This window comes from Canis lupus, chromosome 34 (genome assembly GCF_011100685.1).
Source record: "Canis lupus familiaris isolate Mischka breed German Shepherd chromosome 34, alternate assembly UU_Cfam_GSD_1.0, whole genome shotgun sequence".
NCBI classification, from domain to species: Eukaryota; Metazoa; Chordata; class Mammalia; order Carnivora; family Canidae; genus Canis; species Canis lupus.
The window spans coordinates 23,246,326-23,269,460 of record NC_049255.1 but is presented as its reverse complement, the minus strand read 5'-3'; the positions used below and the strand labels follow the sequence as shown (position 1 = coordinate 23,269,460).

The 23,135-nt window shown below is 34.6% G+C and overlaps 1 protein-coding gene across 1 annotated transcript in view; it reads right to left on the bottom strand.

Moving 5' to 3' along the window:
- OSTN (osteocrin) overlaps window positions 1-20,751 on the bottom strand; it is a 41,506-nt gene extending 20,755 nt beyond the window's left edge. Inside the window, exons 1-3 of the mRNA XM_038583273.1 lie at window positions 20,572-20,751; window positions 8,557-8,655; window positions 5,573-5,787 (exon numbers count right to left, since the gene is read on the bottom strand). Of these exons, the coding sequence (XP_038439201.1) occupies window positions 5,573-5,787; window positions 8,557-8,655 (314 nt within the window). The 5' untranslated portion in view covers window positions 20,572-20,751. The remainder of the gene's footprint in view (window positions 1-5,572; window positions 5,788-8,556; window positions 8,656-20,571) is intronic.
- Between the last annotated feature and the right edge of the window lie 2,384 nt (window positions 20,752-23,135).

Here is a 23,135-nt window from a genome sequence, read left to right as displayed (position 1 = left end):
TGAATATGAGAAGATAGAGAATGCATGCCTGGGAAGGATAAAACTTGATGGCATAGTCACAAAAACCATAGGTTACAAGCAACAACGAAAGTGTGTACACATGCATGTTAAAGTAAACGATATTTCCTAATTTTGTGAAAATTTTAAAAATATATAGAGAAGAGTTTAAAGCTACCTGGATTAATGGACCAAAGTTATTGTCTCATATATGATAAAAGAGCAGCAAATAACCTTATGTGTGACTCTCCAAGCAAAATTACTATAGTTCTTATGAATTTTCTTTTAATAAAAAAGTTGCAGGATTCTAAACTGTGTGTCTTTTTCTATTAAACATGGGAAAATGCAAATTTTTGTCCTGTCACCCTTTTATATACATTTCAATGATACAAAGATACTTTTTTATCAGATGATTTAAAATTTTAATCTTTAATTTTGAGTTATCATTACACTTTGAAAAAATCTAATTTTTTTCTATTAAAACTCAAGAAGTATAGAGAAATATTTTATATAAGAGCTACTACTAAAAAAAAAGAGCTACTACTTATTTTAAGTTTCTCACCTTCCTAATATACAAACCAAATATAATATTTAATTTATTACCAAGAACAGAAATCCCTATTAAAAATATAAAACCGAAACACTCCCCACACAAGATGTGCCCTTTGAATTTACTTTGAAAGAGTAAAACATCAACTAGTGAAAATAAAAATATAAAATGCATAAATAAATCTACATGAGAAAATTATTAATGTATATAGATAATTCTAAATAAATTCAAAATAAAATAATCCTGACATCGGAGCTCACCTTTGTTGTTATGCCAGAGACTACAGAAAGGCCTTGTCTTTGTATTTTAATTCCAGATGTGAAACAAGATAAAAAGTCTACATTAAGGGAAATCCTCAATTTTTTAAACTCATTGGGAAACTATTGTGCCAATATATTAGTTTCACTTAACTCATTTCCAACTTCTGGAAGTAGTCAGAGGTGAAGGGAAAGGTAGAAAAAAAGGAAATAGAAAACTAATTTTTGACCTCCTAAGATCATCACTCTACTACGATGCTTTCTTGATTTATATACATTGGATGGGACCTTCACTGTCTAGCTTCAGAGATACTGAATGAGTTTATATATGGGGTTTGCATGGCTTTTGAACATAGTTTTTGAACATGATGTCCCTGTGTGGCCCCAAATCTCCTTCCCAATTTCGTTTCCTATCTTGCTTCTTGTCTGTATCTGATATTGAGCCAACACCATGCTATTAAGCCCTTGCAAGAACATGCCCTGAATGTTCAAGCCTGTAAACCATCTCTTACATGAGTTACTTTCCACAGAATAATTATTCTTAATCCACTTAAAGATCAAAAGCAATACTAGTTATTTCAGTCAAAATTTGTTATTACTGCTGAATATGAAAAATTATCTTTATTTTACCTTTTCTGGAAAATATTGAAAAAAATAACCCCATCCCCTCAAGTAGTGATTCCTTCTGTTCTATTTGTTCCCACTAAACTCTTATTAGATTAAGTTATATGTTGTAATTTCTTATTCTGTTCTCCATCTCTTGGTGTATTCTAAAGTAATTTCCTTAGCCTTCGCATATGATGAATCCATTTACTGTTTGGCCAGATCTAATCTACTCTTTCTTTCAGTGTGTAGCTTTTTCCCCTTTAATTTATCATGGGACATTTCAGGCACCTGTCAAATAGAATAGTGTAATAAGCTCCCAAATATCCCTCATTCTAAGTCAGCAATCACCAGTTAGGCAAACCTGTTTCATCCATTCTGTTCTCACTCCTGTATGACTTTGGAGTAAATCTAAGATAAACATATTCAATGAAATATTTAAATAAGAACCTCTCTTAATGTAACCACAGTACCATTTTGATATTTAAAAGTACACAATAAAAAAAAATAAAAGTACACAATAATTACTTCAAATCATCAAGTAGCTTTTGCTCATATTTACAATTGTCTCCTACATAAGTTATTTTTTAAATAAATCACTTGTTTGAATTAGGACCCCCTAACATTGTGACTGGTTAATAAATGTCTTATTCTGCTTTAATCTTTAGGATCCCCTTTCCCTTCCATCTCTTTCTTTTTCTTCAAAACCTTGTAATTCTTTTATTGAAGAAACTGGATTATTCGTCTTGCAGTTCCCTATAGTCTGACTTGCTGTTCACATCCCTTTAGAGTCTCTGAAGTAATTTCTCTGCCTTTCATATTTCCTGAAAATCCACCTACTAGGTGGATTTCGGGCAAGACTATCTTGTCTTTTTAATGGATTTTTGCCAATTTAACATACACAAGAATAGTATATCAGAAAAACTTTAATATGCTTTTCTTCTTACGACAATAGTTACCATCTTTTCATTTGATTGTTCATGATTTGCATTTCTTTTCTCGTGAACTATTTTTACCCCATTCTTCCATAGACCTGTTTGTTTTCTTCTCCATTTTTAAAAGTTCTCTCTATATATTAAAGTTATTAACACTTTGTCTTTGGTATAAGTTACAAGCCTTTCTTTAATTTACTATTTTTCCTTTTACTTTGCTTTACTATATCTGTAGCCATGGAAACTTTTAAAAATCTGTAATCAATCAAGTGTATCTAGTTTTTCCTTATTTTTTTCTGGATTTTTGCATCAGAATTTTGAAGACTTTACCTACTGTCTCTCTGAACAGAACTTGTCAATATTTTCTTCATATCAATGGATTCATCTGTTTTCTCACTTAAATCTCTGATTCATTTACAATTTATCACAATGTATAGTTTGAGAAAGGATCAATTTTATCTTTTGTTTTCCATATTTCCAAGTCACTTATTCAGTCTATCCTTTTACTCACTAATATCTGAGGCTGCTTTTAAATCAAGTTATATGTCTATTACTTGAATTTCTGTTTTGTTTATTTAATTTATTTATCTTTTTTTAGTTTTGGTCTATCCATGGGCTATTATACTACTGTATGGAAAGGAAAATATGGTATTTTAAAATATTTTGTAGGGCCCTTCTTTTTTCGTCTATGCCAGTTATTAATTTTTTTCAAGTTAATTTTGTAATCGATTTCTTTAGATACAAAAATATCTGATAGTATTTTTTTATTGAAATTGTGTTGTTTGTAATTTAACCTAAGAGCTACCATCTTTTTACTTTTGAGTCTTTTTTTGCAGGAACACAGTGTGAGACTCCATTTGTGCAAATCTACTTTTTATATTTTAGTATTATTCTTATTGGTTCCTTATACATACTTGTAAATGGATATTCTTTTTGTTTTTATTTAAATTTCAATTAGTTAACATACAGTGTAATATTAGTTTCAGGTGTACAATATAGTGATTCAACACCCAGTGCTCATCATATGTGCCCTCCTTAATCCCCATCACCTATTTAACCCATTCCCCCAACCGTCTCCCCTCTGGGGACCTTCAGTTTGTTCTCTAGGGTTAAGAGTCTGTTTCTTGGTTTGCCTCCCTCACTTTACTGTGATTCCATAGTGAAGTGTTACACTCACGCCAATTCCTGTGATGATATTTCTCCAATCATTTCTGTCCTCCAAAGAAGCTCATCTAGCAGTTTTTTCAAGAAGTACTCAGGGGAATAATATTCCCTGATTTTTTAAATGTTTATAATAGTTTATTTGGAGCCTTTATATGTGAAAATCTGTCAAATGGGTATCAAATGCTTGCCAATCTTTTTCTTGCAAGCTGGGGTGTCTGAGACAGATTATATCTCCTGATATGGTCCCCCCTTATGATACTTCCTGAAGAAATTTTTAGGATGAAACTTCAATATAGGTTTTATGCATTTATGATATTGATGATATATGTATCTGATATATATGCTATGTATTTATGCTATTATAAATCTATATTTAAATACTTATATATGGCATCTATATGTTGATTTTTCAATTATTTAATAGACTATGCTGCAAACTGAGGAATCAAGAAATATCATTTATTAGAAGGCATATTTTCTCCACTAAAATTCCATTGATTCCTTGAATTTCCATGGCCTTCTATAAATTGTTCTATAAACATATCTCTTTTTGCTTTGTACTGTAATTCATTATAAATATTTTCATATTTCTTATTAGTATGTGATTTCTTTGAGGGAAAGAGACTATACTTTCCTCCTGTTTTCCACCAGAACTCAACACAATGCCTACAACAATAAGTGGAACTAATTTGTATTTGTTTAATTAAAATAGGGTCTGAATTTCAAAGTATGAGTGAGGGACTATTTTTCAAGTACAAGTAGGATAAATTACACTCCCCAAGTGGTAATTTTATTTCCTCATGTAGCTTTGAGACTCTCAGAAGTGTAGAAAATTGTATCCTGTATGCTGAATCATGGAGCAAAGTCATGGCACTATGAACAAAGATGACAAGTCCTCAAACTCCAAGTAAGCAGGTGATACTGGAGCAAAGGACATGGAAATGAGTGTATGAAAAAATGAGGTGCCAGATGTTGAAATTCTTTGTAGGGTGTGCTGAGGAGTTTTCTTTTGTCTTGTAAGCAATGGGAACATTCACCAAAAGATTTTTGGGTTAAATGATCTCCCCTGGCAGTAGAGCAGAGGATACATTGGTGATAAAAGGTAATGATGGTAGTAGAAGTGGAGATGAAGGAGGATTGGAGGAAAAAATAAATATGAAAAAGATAATTTAGACCCAAATTAGGAAAGCCTTAATAGGAAAAGATATTCTGTAGATATTTAAGACACCAAACAAATGAGATTTGAAGAATTTCATGAAAAATAAAATGTTTAAAGTAAGCAAAAGGTATCCTGGTAAATTCCTCAGATTCCTGACCTTGGTAATTGGGTGGTTTTTTGTGCAATTTCTAATATGAAATGTATGAGATCAGGAACAAAGACTGAGAAAGTAGAAAATGAAAAGTTTGAAACTGATTCGAAATTACTATAGTTACTCAACGATTAAAGAGATTTAATGACTCTAATTCTCTTATAATAACAGTATACCAAGTACTCATTGAGTTTTATAGAGGTTAAGTAATTATCCCCATTTTACAGATAAATAAGCTGAGGATCACAGAGAATAAGATTCTTGTAAAGTCATATAGCTAGAAATTATCAGAAATTTGATTTAAACATACATGTCTGACTCCAAGTCCTGAGAGATCTCCACCACCTCTTGGTATATGGGAGTAGGCTCATTCACTCATTCTGGAAAGCTTTGTTTCATAGGTGAAAATAGGAATGGAATTCTGGGTAGCTCTATTAAATTGAAGACTCAAGTAGCGAGAACATTTATCCCATAGCACACACACACACCCTCACCTCCCAATGCTGTAATAGTCTGATAATAACTATTTTACATTTGCATGCAATGGAAGTTTCCTCAGGAAAGTATAACAATATTAATGCACACTGTAGCAGTCATTTTAGATACTAAATCATTCTGTTCAAAATCATAGTATTAAACTCACAAGTTAGCTAAAACACTGTCAAATATGCTTATCTACAAGGTTTCGTTATACTTTTTATGTGGAATTCTGTTTCTGAAATTAGAGTGGAAGAATTAAAAAATAAAAATGTTCCTTACCTCTGTTTACCTTTATGATCAACGGAGCCAGCTGAGAGTCTGTCCAGGGGAGACCCAAAACCAGAGAAGCTCCTTTTCTTCTTTGTTTCAATCACATCATTCTCCAGAGACACAAGTTCATTAAGAAGCAAGAGTTTTGCTGCCAGATTAGTAGCTGACTTCTCTTCCCTGACTGTGGGTGGTGACTGCACATCTATGACTCCAGAATCAAAAGCCTACAGGGCGGGAAAGGTGATTCCATTTGTTCAGAAAAAGAAACCTTAAATATGTATAATCATCTCATTTGGCTTTTGTTACCTTTAGCTGACCTGCCTGCCTGTCATGAAAACTTGATTTCTTGTGGATTTATGGTCTTGAGAGAAAGCCTTTTGGGGACAAAAATGCATAGAGGTGAGGTATATCCAAAATAATTAAAACAAAACACACACACACACACACACACACACACACACACACACAGGAATAAAGGAAAAAAAAAACTACAGACTTGCCTCTAAAATTTAGTATATTAACTGATTATTCTTTTCACATCTTTTTCAATAATCAACTGCATCCTTCCTTATCATTCCCACAGCACTCTATCTATACTTCTTTCATCATTGTGCTCATTACATTTTCCCTTGTATTACATTGGTTACCATATATTTGTACTGATTCCGATTGTGAATATCCTGAGGGCAATAACTGTGTCTAATTAGTCTTTTATTTGTTTATTCTATTCAATGCTTAGGCCAGTAGTTTGCTTATAGTTAGTACTCAGCAAATTTCTGAATATTTGTTGAAGAAATTTTGAAAATGCAAACCTCACACTGCTTTCTTTTCACCATTCATTCACAATTTATTAATTCAAGCCATTAAGCACTCACTATGGACCAGGTTCTGCATTAGACTTGGCAGATGTGAAAATGAACAGAATCCAGTCTCTGCCCTCGTGAAGCTTACTATATCTTTCCATGTGATGTGTTACCACATGCTTTTTTTTTAATTTTAAAGATTTTTATTTATTTATTCATTCATAAGAGACACAGGGAGAGAGAGAGAGAGAGGCAGAGACACAGGCAGAGGGAGAAGCAGGCCCCACGCAGAGAGCCCTACATGGGACCCGATCCTGAGACTCCAGGATCATGCCCTGGGCCAAACAAAGGCAGGCACCAAACCGCTGAGCCCCCTGGGCTGCCCAGTGTTACTACATGCTAATGAGAGTCTACTGTGAGTCAGAACTATCCCCATAATTTCACCCTCCCATGCAAAATTTCTTGTTTGTTACATATTTTGCCAGTTTGCACTTCATTCAAATCAGAAAAGTGTAGATGTCATTTATGAAGCCTGTCTTTTCCTTTCCTAAGCTTGATCACAGCATTTAAAAATGTTCCTATTGGGGCACCTGGATGGCTCAGTGGTGAGTGTCTGCCTTCGGCTCAGGCAGTGATCCCAGTTCTGGGATCCAGTGTTCTGGGATCAAGTTCCCCCTGCAGGGAGCCTGCTTCTCCCTCTGCCTATGTCTCTGTCTCTCTCTATGTGTCTCTCATGAATAAATAAATAAAATCTTTTTAAAAAAATGTTTCTATTAATTATCTCTAGTCATTGTGCAGTCAGGGGGATATACTTTTCTAAGAAAATGATAAAATTCCCCTGTGGGAAGAAACTAGTCCCAGGGGCCTCCTCCCTGCATCCTCCACTAGTCACGTTCCTCCTTATGCCAGACTATTGGTCTTGGCAAGACTCTTTTTCTTCCCTTCCTGTCCTTCTTCGATTATTTCTTCCATTCTCTATGTTCTTCATTTCCCTTCAAAAAATGAAAGAGTGACATTTTTCTTTTCATCATTAGCCCCAGAAACTCTTGAAATACATATAGTCTGACACTTAAACTCAAAGCTATCAATCCTCCTCTTTCCTGAGCCAACCAAATTTGCACAAAGTCTGGTCAATACTTCCTGGAAAACCCCTCTTGCTCTTGCTCTTTCTGATTCCCATCAACGGCGACTCCTTACTGCTTAGTGTATACTCTTAATAACTTTATGGCCTGCTTCTCTATCTCCTATCTCCCCTTTTTCTCTTCTATCCTTAACACTGCCATGAAGCTGATTATTTCATGCATACTGTCTTCATATAGAAAGAATACAAGAAATCTCTCATGGCTCTTGTTATTTACAGAGCAGACTCCATAATGTCCACAAACTCATAATGTCTATCTCTTCCTTACATGAGCTTGACGACATAGAAACTGGGAAGGGAAGGATGCTATATAATCATGAGAAAGAAACTCTAAAGAGTAGTAGACAAACTTTCAAAGGGCAAATATAGGAGATCTTCTATTATCTCTCAGAGCATCCTCCAAAAGATATGTTTTCATTCTTCCAATCACTGCACATACAAAATAGTTTGGTTCCTTTTCAAGATATTCTTAATCCTCAGGGGAAAAAATTCATGGAACTCATGTAAAACTTTCCTTCAGTAAAATGTATTTCAAATTCTCACTTGTTTAGTTACGAAGTACAGAGAACACTTTCTAATGAGATCAGATAAGCCAAATTAACATTTCTCTGCATGGAGATGTCCTCACATTTCTTTCCCTGTGTACTTTAGTCAAGGCAGCAAGAAAACATTTGTATAGTAGTACAGAGTTTGGCCAAAGAGAGTTAAATTTTGACAGTTAACAACTTCAATTTTCCCACAAAAACACTTCACCTTGATGTAATTGATTTCATTAAAAATATGGCTGAAATGATAATGGAATTTCTCTTAATGCTTTTTGTTCAGGGAATACAAATCTTTATTACTTCCAGTTCATTTTTTGACAGATAACCGGCCTTCTCTGAATCTATAGTGAAGTCAAGACAATACAAAAAAAAAAAAAAAACTATCTCCTTGATTTTGTGCTACGAAGGCATCTATTTTCCAGCAGCACCTGCTTCTGACACTAGTAGAAATGGCTTCTGTTCATAAAAAATATATGATCCCTTAAGCTAGTTTCCATTAATTACCTCTGTTGCTACATCCACTGAGTGTACTTTTCCTGAACTCCACAGCATCAACGTCATGGCCAGAATAAAATGTGCATTTGCCAATCTCCAGTCCAGCATCTGAGGGTCACATACATCAAAGTCAACATTTATTAGTTTGGCATATAAAGATAGAGAACAAAAGCTCCTGTAAAACTTGTTAGATGCAGGTGATAAGCCAAATCATTCAGCTTCTATGTGCTGGAGTGCATCTCTGCAAAACTTAAATAATACTTAATAGAAACTGTCAGTTTTCCTGGCATGAACTCTATCAAGGCTTCATTTCCATGGAAACCTAGACTGCGGTTGTATAGATATAATCATAATTTGAACTAACCAAAGTCTGAGAAATCTAATTTGTATAATTTTATTCTTTGACTATCTAATCCAAGGATTGTAACCTCATATATCTAGGGGAAATGTGTGAAATTGGCCAGGTTTTAGAAAATAAGGCCTAGCAATGTCTGCATGAACCTGAGAGAATGTGCTCTGTCTATAAGCTATCAAATTCACAAATTCAAAAGCACCACATATCCGAGAGGCAAATATATATATGTCCTTGTGTTATGAGAGGATTTCTTAAGATTCAAAAGGTGCAAAATGGGATATAGCTTCAACATGCTGTATAAAAGAAAGATTAGCATTTGAAATGCTTAAAACTGATAAATAAAATTAAAAATAACAATTAATGAACAATTATATTAAAAATTGGCCAAAGTTATGGATGGGCATTTCATAAAAGGAAATAACCTAATGGAAAATAAACATCCAAAAATACATCATCCCAAAATACCTGCAACTTATTTCATACAAAAGAGAGAGAGACATATATCAGGTTGGCAAAAATTTAAAGTGAACATTGCAAATGTTAGAATGGTGCTTGGACACTGAAAAACACAAGTGATGCTGGTGGATTTGGAAATCAATCCAATTGATTGGATTGGATTGAAGAAAATTGGACAATATCCGGAAAAGTTGAAAATGATCATGTCCTACACTATAACCCATTTATTTTACTTCTTGGTAAATATTCCAAAGTATCTCTTACATGTTTATATGGAGACATGTATCAGAAAGTTTGTATACTCATTGTTTATAGTGGTGAAACTGGAATCAACCCAAATACTCTACCCAGGAGGAAATGGATTTATCAATTGAGGTACATCCGTATTATGGACTTAGAACAAATGACTTAAATATATCTGTATCTACTGTTAAAACAATGTCTTAAATGCTATGTGTATTTGTATGCATAGATTTCAAAGAAGCTACTTTGGGGGAAATGAGAAGTTGTAGAACAACATATATGCTATGCTACCATTTACCTAAATTGGGAATACACAAAGCAATTTTATATATTTTGAAATCTATACACACACTTAAAGTATAAACCAATGGAACTTGATTCGTGACTATGATTGCCTCTGTGGAGGGAGGGAAACATAGGGACTTAGTTTTAATGAATATATTTTTTAAAGCAAATACGTCTCAATAGTACATTTGTTAATTCTGTGCAGTGAGCACAAAGATGTGTTATTTATACATTTGTGATTTCTTATATTTTAAAAAACCACTATATAGACAATTAAAGCTAATCTATGGTCTATACTGGGTCTGCTAGCTGCCAGTTTGACTGCTGGTAAAGGGGAGGCATTGCCTGTTTTAGGGAAGTTTATAGTCTGTGGGTTACAATAGAATGGGCCCAACTTCGTCACTTAGTACATTATATTGACAAAGCCTCACCTCCCACCTCTCCCTCCCCAGCCCCCAGTTCATATATGATGAGTGAGAAGTCTCAATAGACTTTTATTTCCATAAAAAAAATTTGGAAAATTTCTGGGATTAAAAAGGATGGGATGCTTAGATGGATCTGAAGAATTGGACTTGAGTCTCCTTGTATTAGTAACACTGGATGTGCATCACCTAATCTACTTGAGCTTTATTTTTTCATTCGTGAAGCAAGAAATAATTCTCACCTCAAAAGAGCTTTGAGAGGATTGACTTGATTCATGTAAACTTTTTTTTATCCCCTATAGTACTTATAATTTGTTAATGAAAGAACACTGATGAGGTATTACTAAGTATTTCTTTAGTAACTACATTCGCTTTGGTGTGATCCAAGAATTTTTTTTATGACATTTCCTTATAATACTGCTATTGTGAAACCTTAGTGTAGATTTTAGCAAGAAAGACCATCTGTTAGAATACAGACAAATAGGTGTTTTATATAGACGGGGTAGCGTCTGTGCTAACCATGTCTATTAACATTTAAAATGGGCATAAACAGATTTTAGTGTTGTTTATAACATTTATTGAATATAATTTTGATTTTCATGTTAGTCTAAACTAGTTCTTCAATATGTCACCAACAAATATTTTGGACTCTTACTATGTTAACCACTAGTTGCTTCTTTATATTCCACCCTTTCTGGAAGAGGGCAGTAAATTCTGTATTCTCTTTCTAACAAACTGATATCTGAGCTGAGCACTTTTGTAAGTATCAAAAAACAGTAACTCATGACTAGTTCTCTAAATTGAGACAGTAGAAAAATAACAAGAAAGAATGCAACAGCTATCCGATAAAAATACCAATAAAAATGCATTACAAATTATTTAGAATTTCTGCCACAGAATTACACTTTTTCCTCCTGATTATTCTGATGTCTTTTTAACTGAAGAAGATACATCAAAACCTGAATTATTTTAAAAATGACTTCATATTTCTGGCAAATCTTTATTTTTTTTAAAAAATAGCTCTCTTATTCAATCAAAGTTAAGCTACAATTGTGATGTTTGCCTTCCTCATTTTTTATCATGTTAAAAACAGGTTACAAAGTGTGAAACTGTCCAATTTTATAAGTCTTTCCATGTGGATTTCCTTTAACTATTTTTATGTACGTTTTACTAACCAGGTTTCTCTTCATCTTTGCGATATTATAAATGGCACAGGATGATGGGCATTTATAATATTGATGATTATGTCCAAGGCATATATTTTTGTGCTTGGGTGTATATAGGAAAAAAGTCATAATGTATCATCTTACAGATAACCACATCCTGATTATTTGGATAGGGAGATGTAAAAATAAATGCTGAGTTTAAATACACACATTTAATGGTCTAAAGCCATGCTGTAGCCAGTTAACCAAAAGGCCAAGTTCCTAAATATGGCAGTTGGTACACTAATGAAAACAAACACCCTGGCACCTGCCACACAAAAGACATTTGATTAACTAGTTGAAACTTGATTGCCACAAAATTAGAAATAGAGGAAATTATAGGGAGGGAAGGAAAAGAGTAGGTTGAGCTCCGTTTCCCTATTTTGTTGATAGTGGATAAATATAGCCTATGACTTAAAATCTAGTTGGCCCCATGTACACTCCAAATCGAAAGAACACTGAAGGATGTTCATTGTGGGAATATACCAGAGCAGAGACGTTTGTCATTTTTCCAGGACATCAGTAATTTACATTGAGCAGTTTTTGAATATTATTCCTCTGGCTAGTGAGGATCTTCAAAGGAGACAGTGAGTGTGGGACCTGACTGATAAAATTAGGTGCAGTACTTCATTCACTGTCAGCCAACTGGTCTACTATGTTCCTGCATTTTCACATTGTGAATAATACTGCTGAACAAACAAACATTCACATTGTGCAACTTCTCAACCTTTGTTTCAAAGACTTTTCCACATGTCAGAATTATATCCCAAAGGGATCCTCAAACTGTAGCTGGAGTGGCAGTGGAGGGAGCCAGGTGTGTGAAGTTTTGTCCTTTAAGTTTGGGAAGCAACATGTATTGTAGATTCCCTCAAGGAACACAGAGCATGCATATTGGCATATTAAAGGCTCTGAAAGTACAGTAGCAAAGAAACTATTTAATTATATTTAAGCTAGAATTAAATGAGAATTCTGTTAGAATGAAGAAAGATGTTTGCCTTATTGAGAATCGGTGAGAAAATGAGTCATTGTTGTTACAAAAAAAAACCCCAAAAACAAAACAAAACAAAACCCTCTCAAGTGGGTTGAGACAGGAAAAAAGAGAAAAGATCAAAACCCACAGATCTAAATAAGAAAGCAAACAGGAATGAGGGTAGGTGTCAGAGAGAGAGAGAGAGGTTAAGCTGGAAAAAAAAAAACATTGTGAGCCAACATCTGACTGTATGCACTTTTTAATGACACTTTTAAACTATCTGCCTTGAGGGCTGGCGTTGAAAAACACAAACTACTCTGGTGATGAAGAAAACTTCTCTTCAACCTAAGACTATCATTACTGTCTGACTTATGGGTAGTAGAAATGTTAGAAAGTCTCAAGAATACTGAGTTTGGGGGTGAACCTTGATAACTTTGGGAATTTTTAATTTACCCTAGTTACTTGACTGGAAATATTCAAAATAGACTTTGCCCTACCCTTATTTTCAACAAAAACTAAAAATAAAGGGCTTAAAGATAAAGGATAAAGGACTTACAAACTAATTAAGGCTTTATATATTTTTAAAGTGAGATTTAATAGGACATATTGTAAAAGGTCCCTAGTTCTGACACTATGCAATGACCATGGGTACCTGCGCACTGCACTGCTCACCATCTTCTTAGAAAGCAATGATGGTGGGATGCCTGGTTGGCTCAGCGGTTGAGGGTCTGCCTTTGGCTCAGGTCCTGATCCCAGGGTCCTGGGATCAAGTCCCTCATCGGGGTCCCCACAGGGGGCCTGCTTCTCCATCTGCCTACGTCTCTGCTGCCTCTCTCACTGTGCCTCTCATGAATAAATAAAATAAAATAAAATAAAATAAAATAAAATAAAAATTAAATTAAATTAAATTAAATTAAATTAAATTAAATTAATTAAAAAAGAAAGTGATGGTAGTCATCTAAGCAATTGGTGAATCAGCGTGGCTCCGAGTAAGTCTGTAAAACAGTAAGCTCAGTGTGCCCTGTACCCTGCTCCATGAGTTACAGTCATCCAGGTCTTTTTGATAACAAAGAAAAGCTTTAGGAATAATAGATAACAGAGTGACTATCATTTTTTTATCTCAAAAGAGGACCTAAAAGGGACAATGCCTGACACAAAGTCTATGTGGCTCACTGTACTAGAAAGAGACCTGCTCCAAGTCTTGGGAGACTGAGGCCCTGCCTTGGCTTGACCATATCTATTGCTTGGGCTAACTCTTTCCTCTCTAGGTGGAGTGAAATGGGCTTGGTCTAAATGACGTCTAATGTTGCTTCTAGCTTTTTAAAAGTCTGTTGGTGAATCTGGCTCTTTTCTGGCAGAAGTACAGACATTGTAGGCAATGATAATAGTTGGTGCAGGTGCCGCTAGAAAGACCTTCTGCTGTCCCTCAAATCATCCAGTCTATGCATAAAATTGCATGTAGGTTTTGACATAAACACATTCCTCTTGAATTTAAAGTATTTCCAGCTGAATCAGGAGGACCTCCAAATCTTTCATTTTAACATGTCATTTATAGTAAGAGATCCCATCTAATACATGTATTTTAAAAAGAAAACATGCTACCAATTAAATTATGACATCCTATCAAGTGTATGATGCATTCCAATTTCCAAGATGTTAAATGTGCATCAGAATGGATGAAATATAGTACACGTAATGTACTTTCAAATGTTTACTTGGGCTTTTTTACTTTTTTTTCATCATGCTTAAGTCATTATGCTTAGTATTATAAAACTATAACTCTTTCAGTCAACAAATAGGTAGAAACATCATAAAAATTTCTGTGATGGTGAGAAAAACAACACAGAATTAGACTTGAAGGATAGAGAAAAGTGTCCTTGCTGTGCTACTTATTGGTCTGGTGACCCTAAACAAGATGCTTAAATTGTCAAAATAAAATTATTGTCTAATAAAACTCACTGTGTGAATTCATAAAATTTCGATTTTAGTTAATTTAAAATTAATTAATTTACCAGCAGCATAAGCATTGTGGATTTGGTTTAGGATTGCCAAATATCAGTAATAAGTGTATTTAATCTTATATTTCATATTATTTACTATGTATAAAGATAATTATTTATGAAAATATACCAAATCACTTTTATTATTATTTCACAATAGGTAAAAAATTTTCAATGGGAACTCTAAATTGTACATGAAAACGTTTTGTAAACTATAAGATCATGGGAAAAGATTAACTACATGGCTTCAAGGGGATTATATTTGAGCTGAAGGCAGATCTTTGAAGCCAAATTCTTCCAGGGAACATTAAACTTACACTCAACAACCAGGTAGGAAACTGAAAATTTGGGGGCATTGATAAAGTATTACAGATTGTGCAACATTGCAGTTTGACATTGTACAGATAATTTTGATATTTCGGTGAGTGACAGTATTTGAACAGAGTGGTAAGAAAGTTGCTACTAGTTTTCTTTGAAGTGTGAAGCAGCCAGGTGCTGGAAATACTTGAGAGATGAGTTGAGGGTCTCTTCCTTACTGGAGCTTCCCTGCCTCTGGAATTTGGCCCCAGTGAACAACTCAGTGTAGCACTTAGAATTATAGGAATGGGTAATTGCTTTTGTATCATCATAAATAAAAGACTTAAAAATCACTGAGGATTTTTGTCCAAAAGCAGTTTGAATTATAAGTTGTGGCTTCTGTCAGCATATATATATAAAATCTATATCATCCTCCCAAAAATACATCTGAGAAAAATACTTGTGTTGCTGAGACATTTATTTGAAATTCTCTTTGTAAAATTTGTTATCTTGAGTAAATTGTGTGATGAGTAATTTTTTTAAAAATTTTTATTTATTTATCATAGTCACACAGAGAGAGAGAGAGAGGCAGAGACACAGGCAGAGGGAGAAGCAGGCCCCATACACCGGGAGCCCGACGTGGGATTCGATCCCAGGTCTCCAGGATCGCACCCTGGGCCAAAGGCAGGCGCCAAACCACTGCGCCACCCAGGGATCCCGTGTGATGGGTACTTTATGTTTCAAGTACAATCCTGAAAGAAAGGTGCAAATTGAGATAGCAGCTTAATATTTCCCCTTTTTTTTTGTTTTAATTAAAATATCAGGAATGTGTTCTTTCTCATTCACATTGCTCTTCAGTAGGCAATAGTACATTTTTTCCAAAATCACAGAGCAAGTTAAAAGAGCCAGAAAAACAACTTACATTTCAGACTCTCAGTTTCATGCTCCTTCAAGTATAACCAATTTATAAAAGCATAAAACATTTTTCCATCTCCAAAACAAACTGCTTATAAAGTAAAATGTTTACGGATGACATGTTCTTAGTGTAGCACACACCTGCATTTTCAAAGGACTTTTCCTGAATGCTATGAATCAGGAAGAATGTTAATTTACTACTATACATGTGTTAATTGATTTTATTCTATTTGGCACCCTTTTCATTCTTTTTTTAGACATTATTGCCTTTGGAAAAATCTCAAAAATTTTGTTGTTAAGTCTCTCTTTTTGCTTAGTTGGAATTTGCAATCATAGTACTAGTTTCTTTTCTTGCAAAAATTTAAGAGGGAATTTATAATGACAATAAGGGAAGATTGCATTACTAAAAAGCCCAGGTAAATAAATTTAACAAAGTATTTAGAGTTAACACGATGTGTTGAATGAATGAATGAATGAATGAATGTAGCAGCTTTATGTGTTAGGTAAATAGGAATGCAGACCATATTAACATTCCAGCTTTATTGATATGAAAACAACTAAGGCTTAGGGAAGAGAAGAGATTTGCCCAAGTTGTACAACCACAGTAATATGGGACGGAGTTCATGACAGAGTCCCAGCAAGTCCATTAATGTTTCAATATCTCAGATTCTCATTCTAATGAAAGCAACACAAATCAATATTCTCCAGTAATTCTCCCAGTAGAGTTTAAGATTGCTCGTTATCCAACCTTAGCTTGTGCTTAGATCCCTGAATTAATGCAAGTTTCTTGAAATAAAACAATGTCACCTGGAAATAGAAAAAATCTTTAGTGTATGACTGTAGACAATTCTAGACAATTCTGCTAATGGGAGTTCCTGTTTTATTCTAATGCTCGATCATGAGAAAAACTAGTATCATTAAAATTATGGGTAGGGAAAAGCTGGTAGATTTGTACATAAACTAGCTGCTTGGCCATTTGATACATTGGAGGGCTTTTTATCTGGCATAAAAAGGCTTTCAAAGGATAAACGCAATTAAAGATGGCATAGATAAGCCTCTAGATATTGTGGAATGTTACCACCACCTTTTATCTTTTATCCCATTTTGTACTTACATACAATATATGATAAAAATATTAACTTACATTTCAATTACATTAACTGGCCAATATAATCAATAAAAAATACTGTCTAAAATGTACATGAAAGGTCAAAAATATAAATTTTATCGTACTCAATAGGATGTGCTTATTAGGTATATATTATGTGTCAAGCGCCAGGGAGATAACAGTGAGTAAGATACCCATCTTGTCCTCAGATGCTCACAGCCTGGTCAAAGTGGAGACTCCTTGACCACATGCTCTGCCCAGGAATTCCTTCCTGTAAGAACAGGCTCTTCCATTTCTTTCAAGTGCAATTGTTGTAAGTAACCATTTTTTAAACATTTGCATAGTACTTTATTATTTTGAAATTAATGTTTCTCCTTTCATCACCACATCAATCATGCTAGATCTAAATGAAAAAATATTATAATTGTATTTTTTAAAATAGATGCCTTGAGACAAGCAGAGTTACTTTAGAATACCGGTATCCAAACTCCCTGTACTGTGTGTATACTTTCTGTATACAATGAAGTCAATTAGCAGGAAGAGGTTGGTCCTTAAGTTACACAGATATGGATATGATTCTTGACTGGGTATGCTACTTAGCCTCTTGCTTTAATATTTTCATCAGGAATATGGGGCACAAATTTACTTTGTGGGTTTATTATAAGGATTACAAATAATGCAATTGACTAGCACAAATTAATTATGCAAATAATAGTTATCATTATCCTGATAATGACTTCTAAATCTGGCAGCTTAATGAAAGATGCCATACTACTTTTTTATGTCATGAAAAATATTTTTTTATCCTTATGCATTTTAAGGATGAAATTCAGTTAAATTACTTGAATTCTAGAATTATGGCAAACTGGTATTGTAATTATTAAATGAATTATAATAAAGTAATATAGAGCAAGGAGAGAAATTTCACCAAAGAGAGTTATAAGTGGCAACCACTCTGACATTTGGTGTTATAGTACATTATGCATTATCATTAATTTCAGCAATAACATTTCTATGAAATATTTCCATGAAAATATTAGCATACAACAGAATATCATAATGGGAAGAAAACAAAGGGAAGTAATCTCTTTTATACTCAAAACATAATTATTCAAGTTCTCATTGTAGTAACAAAAGTGAATTTTTAATTGAATTTTAATAGAATTTTATATGATACCTATTTTTGTTTTACAGTTCATAAAATGTCTTTATTGACTTTGTTTTTTTGAAAATCTCTATGTTGTTAGGATTATGATTTTCACAGAGTTTTTATGATATTGACTGTATAGCAATAGTCAAGCTGTGTCATGAAAGTAGAACCATCATGGGGATTAAGGGAATGAAGGATCTTGTTACTGGAACTAGACCTTACACAAGCACTGGAAGAGCTGGGAAGGGATGGACCACAAAAGAGACAGAGGAAGAGAGGATGCCTCTTAGAGCCTTGGTGTGGATGGACAAGAGAGAGCTTACAGGAAAATGCACCCGGCAAAATGATCCCGTGGGAACCACAGCTCTGACTTGGTGGGCCAACAGCCAAGTGGTATGGGTGATATTTTAAAAGTGCATTTTTTGCATGGTTACAGCCTCATGTGTCACAGGAACATAGAATTTTAGAAAATGGAGGGGATGCTCATCGGAAACTGTCAAATTTAACACTCTCAACAGATGGAGAGAGCAAGGCTCAGAGATAATTAGGTTGGCAAAGGGAAAGGAGATGAAGGAAAACTTTAAGATGGATAAAGAAAAGGAGGGAGTGGGGTGAGGCATAATAGAGGAACTGTTCTTGTGGGAGCAGCCTCATGCTGAGGCCTAAGCTGATGGGAGCCTGATAAGGCTAAGGCTGGGCGACAGTCAGTTCAGGCCAGCTAAGACCCCGGCAATGATGGCAGCTGGCTCTAACCACTGCTCCACAGAGATACCTTGAGAACTATCTGATTAAAGACAGGGAAAGGCTCACTTAAACGAGACCTCTAATCAGAGAGACCTCAGGCACAGGGGAGTTGGCCTACATAGAGAGGTACCCAGGGCTAGGAGGGCACCTGGTGACCTGGGGCTCACCTTTTATAACTCCAGGGGAGAAGGAAGCCTCAGAGAAGGCTGAGCGAAATGTGCTGAAGTCACGACTGGGATTAGAAGTCTGGTTTTCTGACCCCCAAGCTCATGTTCCTCTGAGGGCACCATAGTCTCTAAGCAAAAGTGTCCAGTAGATAGAGATCTTAGTAGATGAAATATGGGCAATAAGATTAAATTAGGCCATGTGTAAAGATTAGCTCCAAAGTACTGTGAAACTGAGTCTTCATTCTCTAATATAGGAAAACTAGCTGATGTAGGAGCTTCCTTTGGCCATTTTCCCACTCTGTATCATGGCATTTCCAGTTTTTTTGTTTCTTTCCATAATAACAGGATATTATTGAACCCTAGTCTGTGCCTCAGACTTGCCTGAAGCTATAAACTACACAGTGACAGAGTTGGGGCAATATTTTGGGACTGCTTACTTGAGCTCTGTTCCTTTGGGACAAGTTCCATTAATCTAATTTTATTAATCAAAGGTTCAAATCATTGAAAGTATTTTAACAAGAAGTTAAAATTATAGTCCCGAAGAGCCCAAATCTAGTCTACTAAACATATCTGCTTCTCTACTGCCCATATTCATTATACTGGAATCAGTTCAAAACTCCAAGAAATAAGGGGGAGAAAAAAAAAAGCCTACTCTAAATGACTTATTGAATGACACCACAGTGCATGTAGTTTGCTTACAAAGAGGAGACTTGAATTCACATCCATGGGAGAGTTTCCTTAGAAAAATTCTGTAAGAATACTGAAAACTAGTACCAAAGTATGGAGGAGATACATGCCATGCCTGATGTTTTTGGGGAGACCTATCAATTTCAAAACTTATGTGGGCATTAAAATCTTCATAATGTATTATTATTATTAACATTATTTAATTTCTAGAAAGATAATTTAAAAACAAATAATTATCACCATCCTAAACCTGTGGAATCTATCATTGTATTTTGAAGGAGCAATATTTTGCATTGGTAAAACTGAATTTATTGAGTGTACACTATTCCTACAGATGGAAACCTGAAATAAAGTTTTAAATTTGTTCTTAAACATAACTCAAATATATGTTTCAGATTAACTCTCAATGTAATCATTTAATAGCAAGAGCACTTCAAATACAAAAGAATTGGTATGACTTAAGTCTAAACTGTTAATATCACAGTGGCACATTTGAGTTTTATAAGAAGAAAACCAGAGGATACTTTAGGTTTAAAGAATATAGAATATTGAATTTAGAATTTGATTAATTTAGGGATATCTCTTAAGCTTTAACTTTGATAGAAATCAAGATAAGAGAAAACCTTTCTTTTCTACCGAGGCTTTTAAAAGTTGAGCACTTTTATACACTTAAACATTTTCTAACATTGGACATCTTTGATGAAAGCAAAATTAATACTGTTAACATATATAGAGAATCATCATCTTGCATTGTCTTTCTCTTTATTTTGAAGTGGGAAATAAAAGCAACAAACAATATAATAAATAAGAAATATCTGAACAATTAGCTCCACCTTAATTTTGTGTTACAAAAATATCTTCTTAGATTTTTCTACTCATTTTAGAGAGGGAAATATTACCAAAAAACATTCAAAATCAAGATATAATCGAAACATTTTAACAGTATGTGAAAATTTAAAAAGTAGTTTAAAAGAAAAGTAAACCCTTAAGTTTTTCTCATAGTTTTTATATTTAACTTACCTTGTGAAAAATCAGGAGATTCTAACTTTAGAGTCCTGTCTGTGCAGTTTCTCCCAAACTCAGCCCTGATGGTGAGTTTTCTCTCTGAGTTTTTATAGTCTCAGTTAGACACCCCTTACTCCAATCCCTGTCTTTGCTTTCTCTTACATCATTTCTAGATTTTCCACTGAACATTTTCCCAAGCCTCTCTTCAGTCTCCCCCCCACTCTCTCTCTCTTTCTTATTCTCTTTCTCTCAGCTTTTCTCTTTCCCTCTTACTCTTCTCCATATTTATCTATTGCTTTGATCATGGTATTTAAGTAGCAACAGGAGCTTGGGCTCTGGAAAATTTAAGTATATATTTAATACTGTGTTCAGCGTGAGACCCATCACTTCTCCCTGAGGTTTTATGTCTAGCTCGGATAATTACAAATCATATTTGGGAAACAAAAATGCACTAGGATTTGTTTAAAAAAAAAAAAAGAGGCTCACCAGGCTATTTCAAAGTAAGATTTAGGGAGATTATACCCAGAAACTCAAACTGATTTATTGGTGTATATTTTGGACTCTTAAATGAAATGATCATCTATGGAAATGGTGAGCAGTTTCAGCCTTAGTCAGGTGCATAGCGCTGTGTCAGGGAGACTGACAGCTACTTCATAATTAACATTGCTATACTGGGAAGGTTGTCACTAACAAACCTATAAATACCGAACTGTGACATGTGGGCTATAAATGCAGGCATTGTAATCATTCATATCTTTCTCCGTCCTCCAGTATTTTAATTTTCATTTCACCAAAACATTCCTGCCTCTGTCTGAAAGGTTTCTTCATTTCATTTCCTAGTAATCACATTTGCAACCTTATTCACACAGATTGTAAAATAAATAAATAAATAAATAAATAAATATAAGTTACTAAGTTCTAAAATACGTATTATGCTGTTAGATCATTATGAGCTCATTTGATTCACCACCAGATGCCCATTTAATGGATAAAGGAAACTGAGTCTAGATAAATCAAATGACTCTGAGGCCACACAGCTGGGAAGTAGTAGCAGAACCAGATTTCAAATACGTATCTTAATTCCATATCCAGTTCCTTTCCCACAACGTCATCCTGTCTCACTATTTAAAAAGCTAGAAAAAGAATCCAAGCCAGATGATGTTTTGTGAAAATAGAAATAAATTTGTTCTCTTTGGTTTTTCTCTAAAAGTCATTAAAAATACTAGTCATTAGGGTAGAAACAATTACATGGTTAATTTGGATCTAGATAGGGACGGGCCAGAGCACATTGAATTGGTGGGACAGTAAAATGTTTCATTTTTTAATGAAGGGTTTCCAGGATAACATACCTCTCAAAAGCTTGAAATTTGAGTAGTTGGCAGTGATAGTTCACAAGTCAAGATAAAAATACAGCCTAATTGTGGACCCTTGTTTAGACATTACTGCCATAAAATGATTATGTTAGCTTGAATCCACATGATGGAAAACTCTCAGTATAGATTTAATGGATACATCATAATGCTACCAGAAGCCAATATTTTTGACGTACCTTCTACTCTTATTTGAAATGCCTCCCTCAGCATGCTGACAAGTGATATCTGCGGCTGATTTATTCCAGATCTGTCCCTGCTTAGACAGTCCAAAGATTCCACCCTATTTGTGGATTTTGTTGACCTAATTCAAAAGTTTGACTTAACTGTTCTGCAGCAGTCGAAATAGCAAGCTTATTCCAGGAACATAACCATGGTACATTTAAGCCATTTATGCAGGGTTCTGCACATTATATACCCCCTGTATAAATTGCTTATGCATTAATACATTTTAGGGAAATTCTGTTACCTTGAAAGAGCAGAAACAGGAGCACGTGAAGAAGTTGAAAGAGAATATACATCCAGTGATAGAAGGGAGAGACTAAGATGAAAAAGGGAGAAACTATTAATGAAAACTCTTCAGCTAGTATATCATTATTTAACCTGCATGACAACCTTGCTGAAGAGGTATTATTATTCATGTTTAACAGATGAAAAAACTAAAGTTCAAATATGATAAATGCATGGGCCAAGTGCTCACAGCTTCAAAGTGATGGAATTAGGAGTTAAACCTTGTTCTATGTATCAATCAGGATTGTGACAGTAAAGAGATGGCACGTTGAAATTGAATAAGTTGTGGAGAATTTAATGTGGGCAGGGTGTAGAGGGACCTCTCTGGTCCCTGAACCCAATAGTAGCCAATTATCCCTAATCTTGAAGGGTTAAAATTTAAGGAGAGACAGAGGAATATGGGTAGACAAAGTTGCCTGTCAGAAGAAATGTGACCTTTCATCAAGGGACATGGCCAGTCCAGAGCAGCCCACAGGGGAGGGAATTGTGTGTGTGAAATACACACCGGGATTTCATTCTGCTTTCTCCCCATAATCTACTATTACGTTTACTTTCAGTCACACCCGACTGGAAAAGGGATTGGATGGTGTAGCTAAAAGACCCAACACCTTATCTAACCTCACAACTGTGTTAAAAAGACATACAAATAAGATCCTTTGTAAAGACCAACGTGACTGCAAATGCTGTGGTTTACCTGAA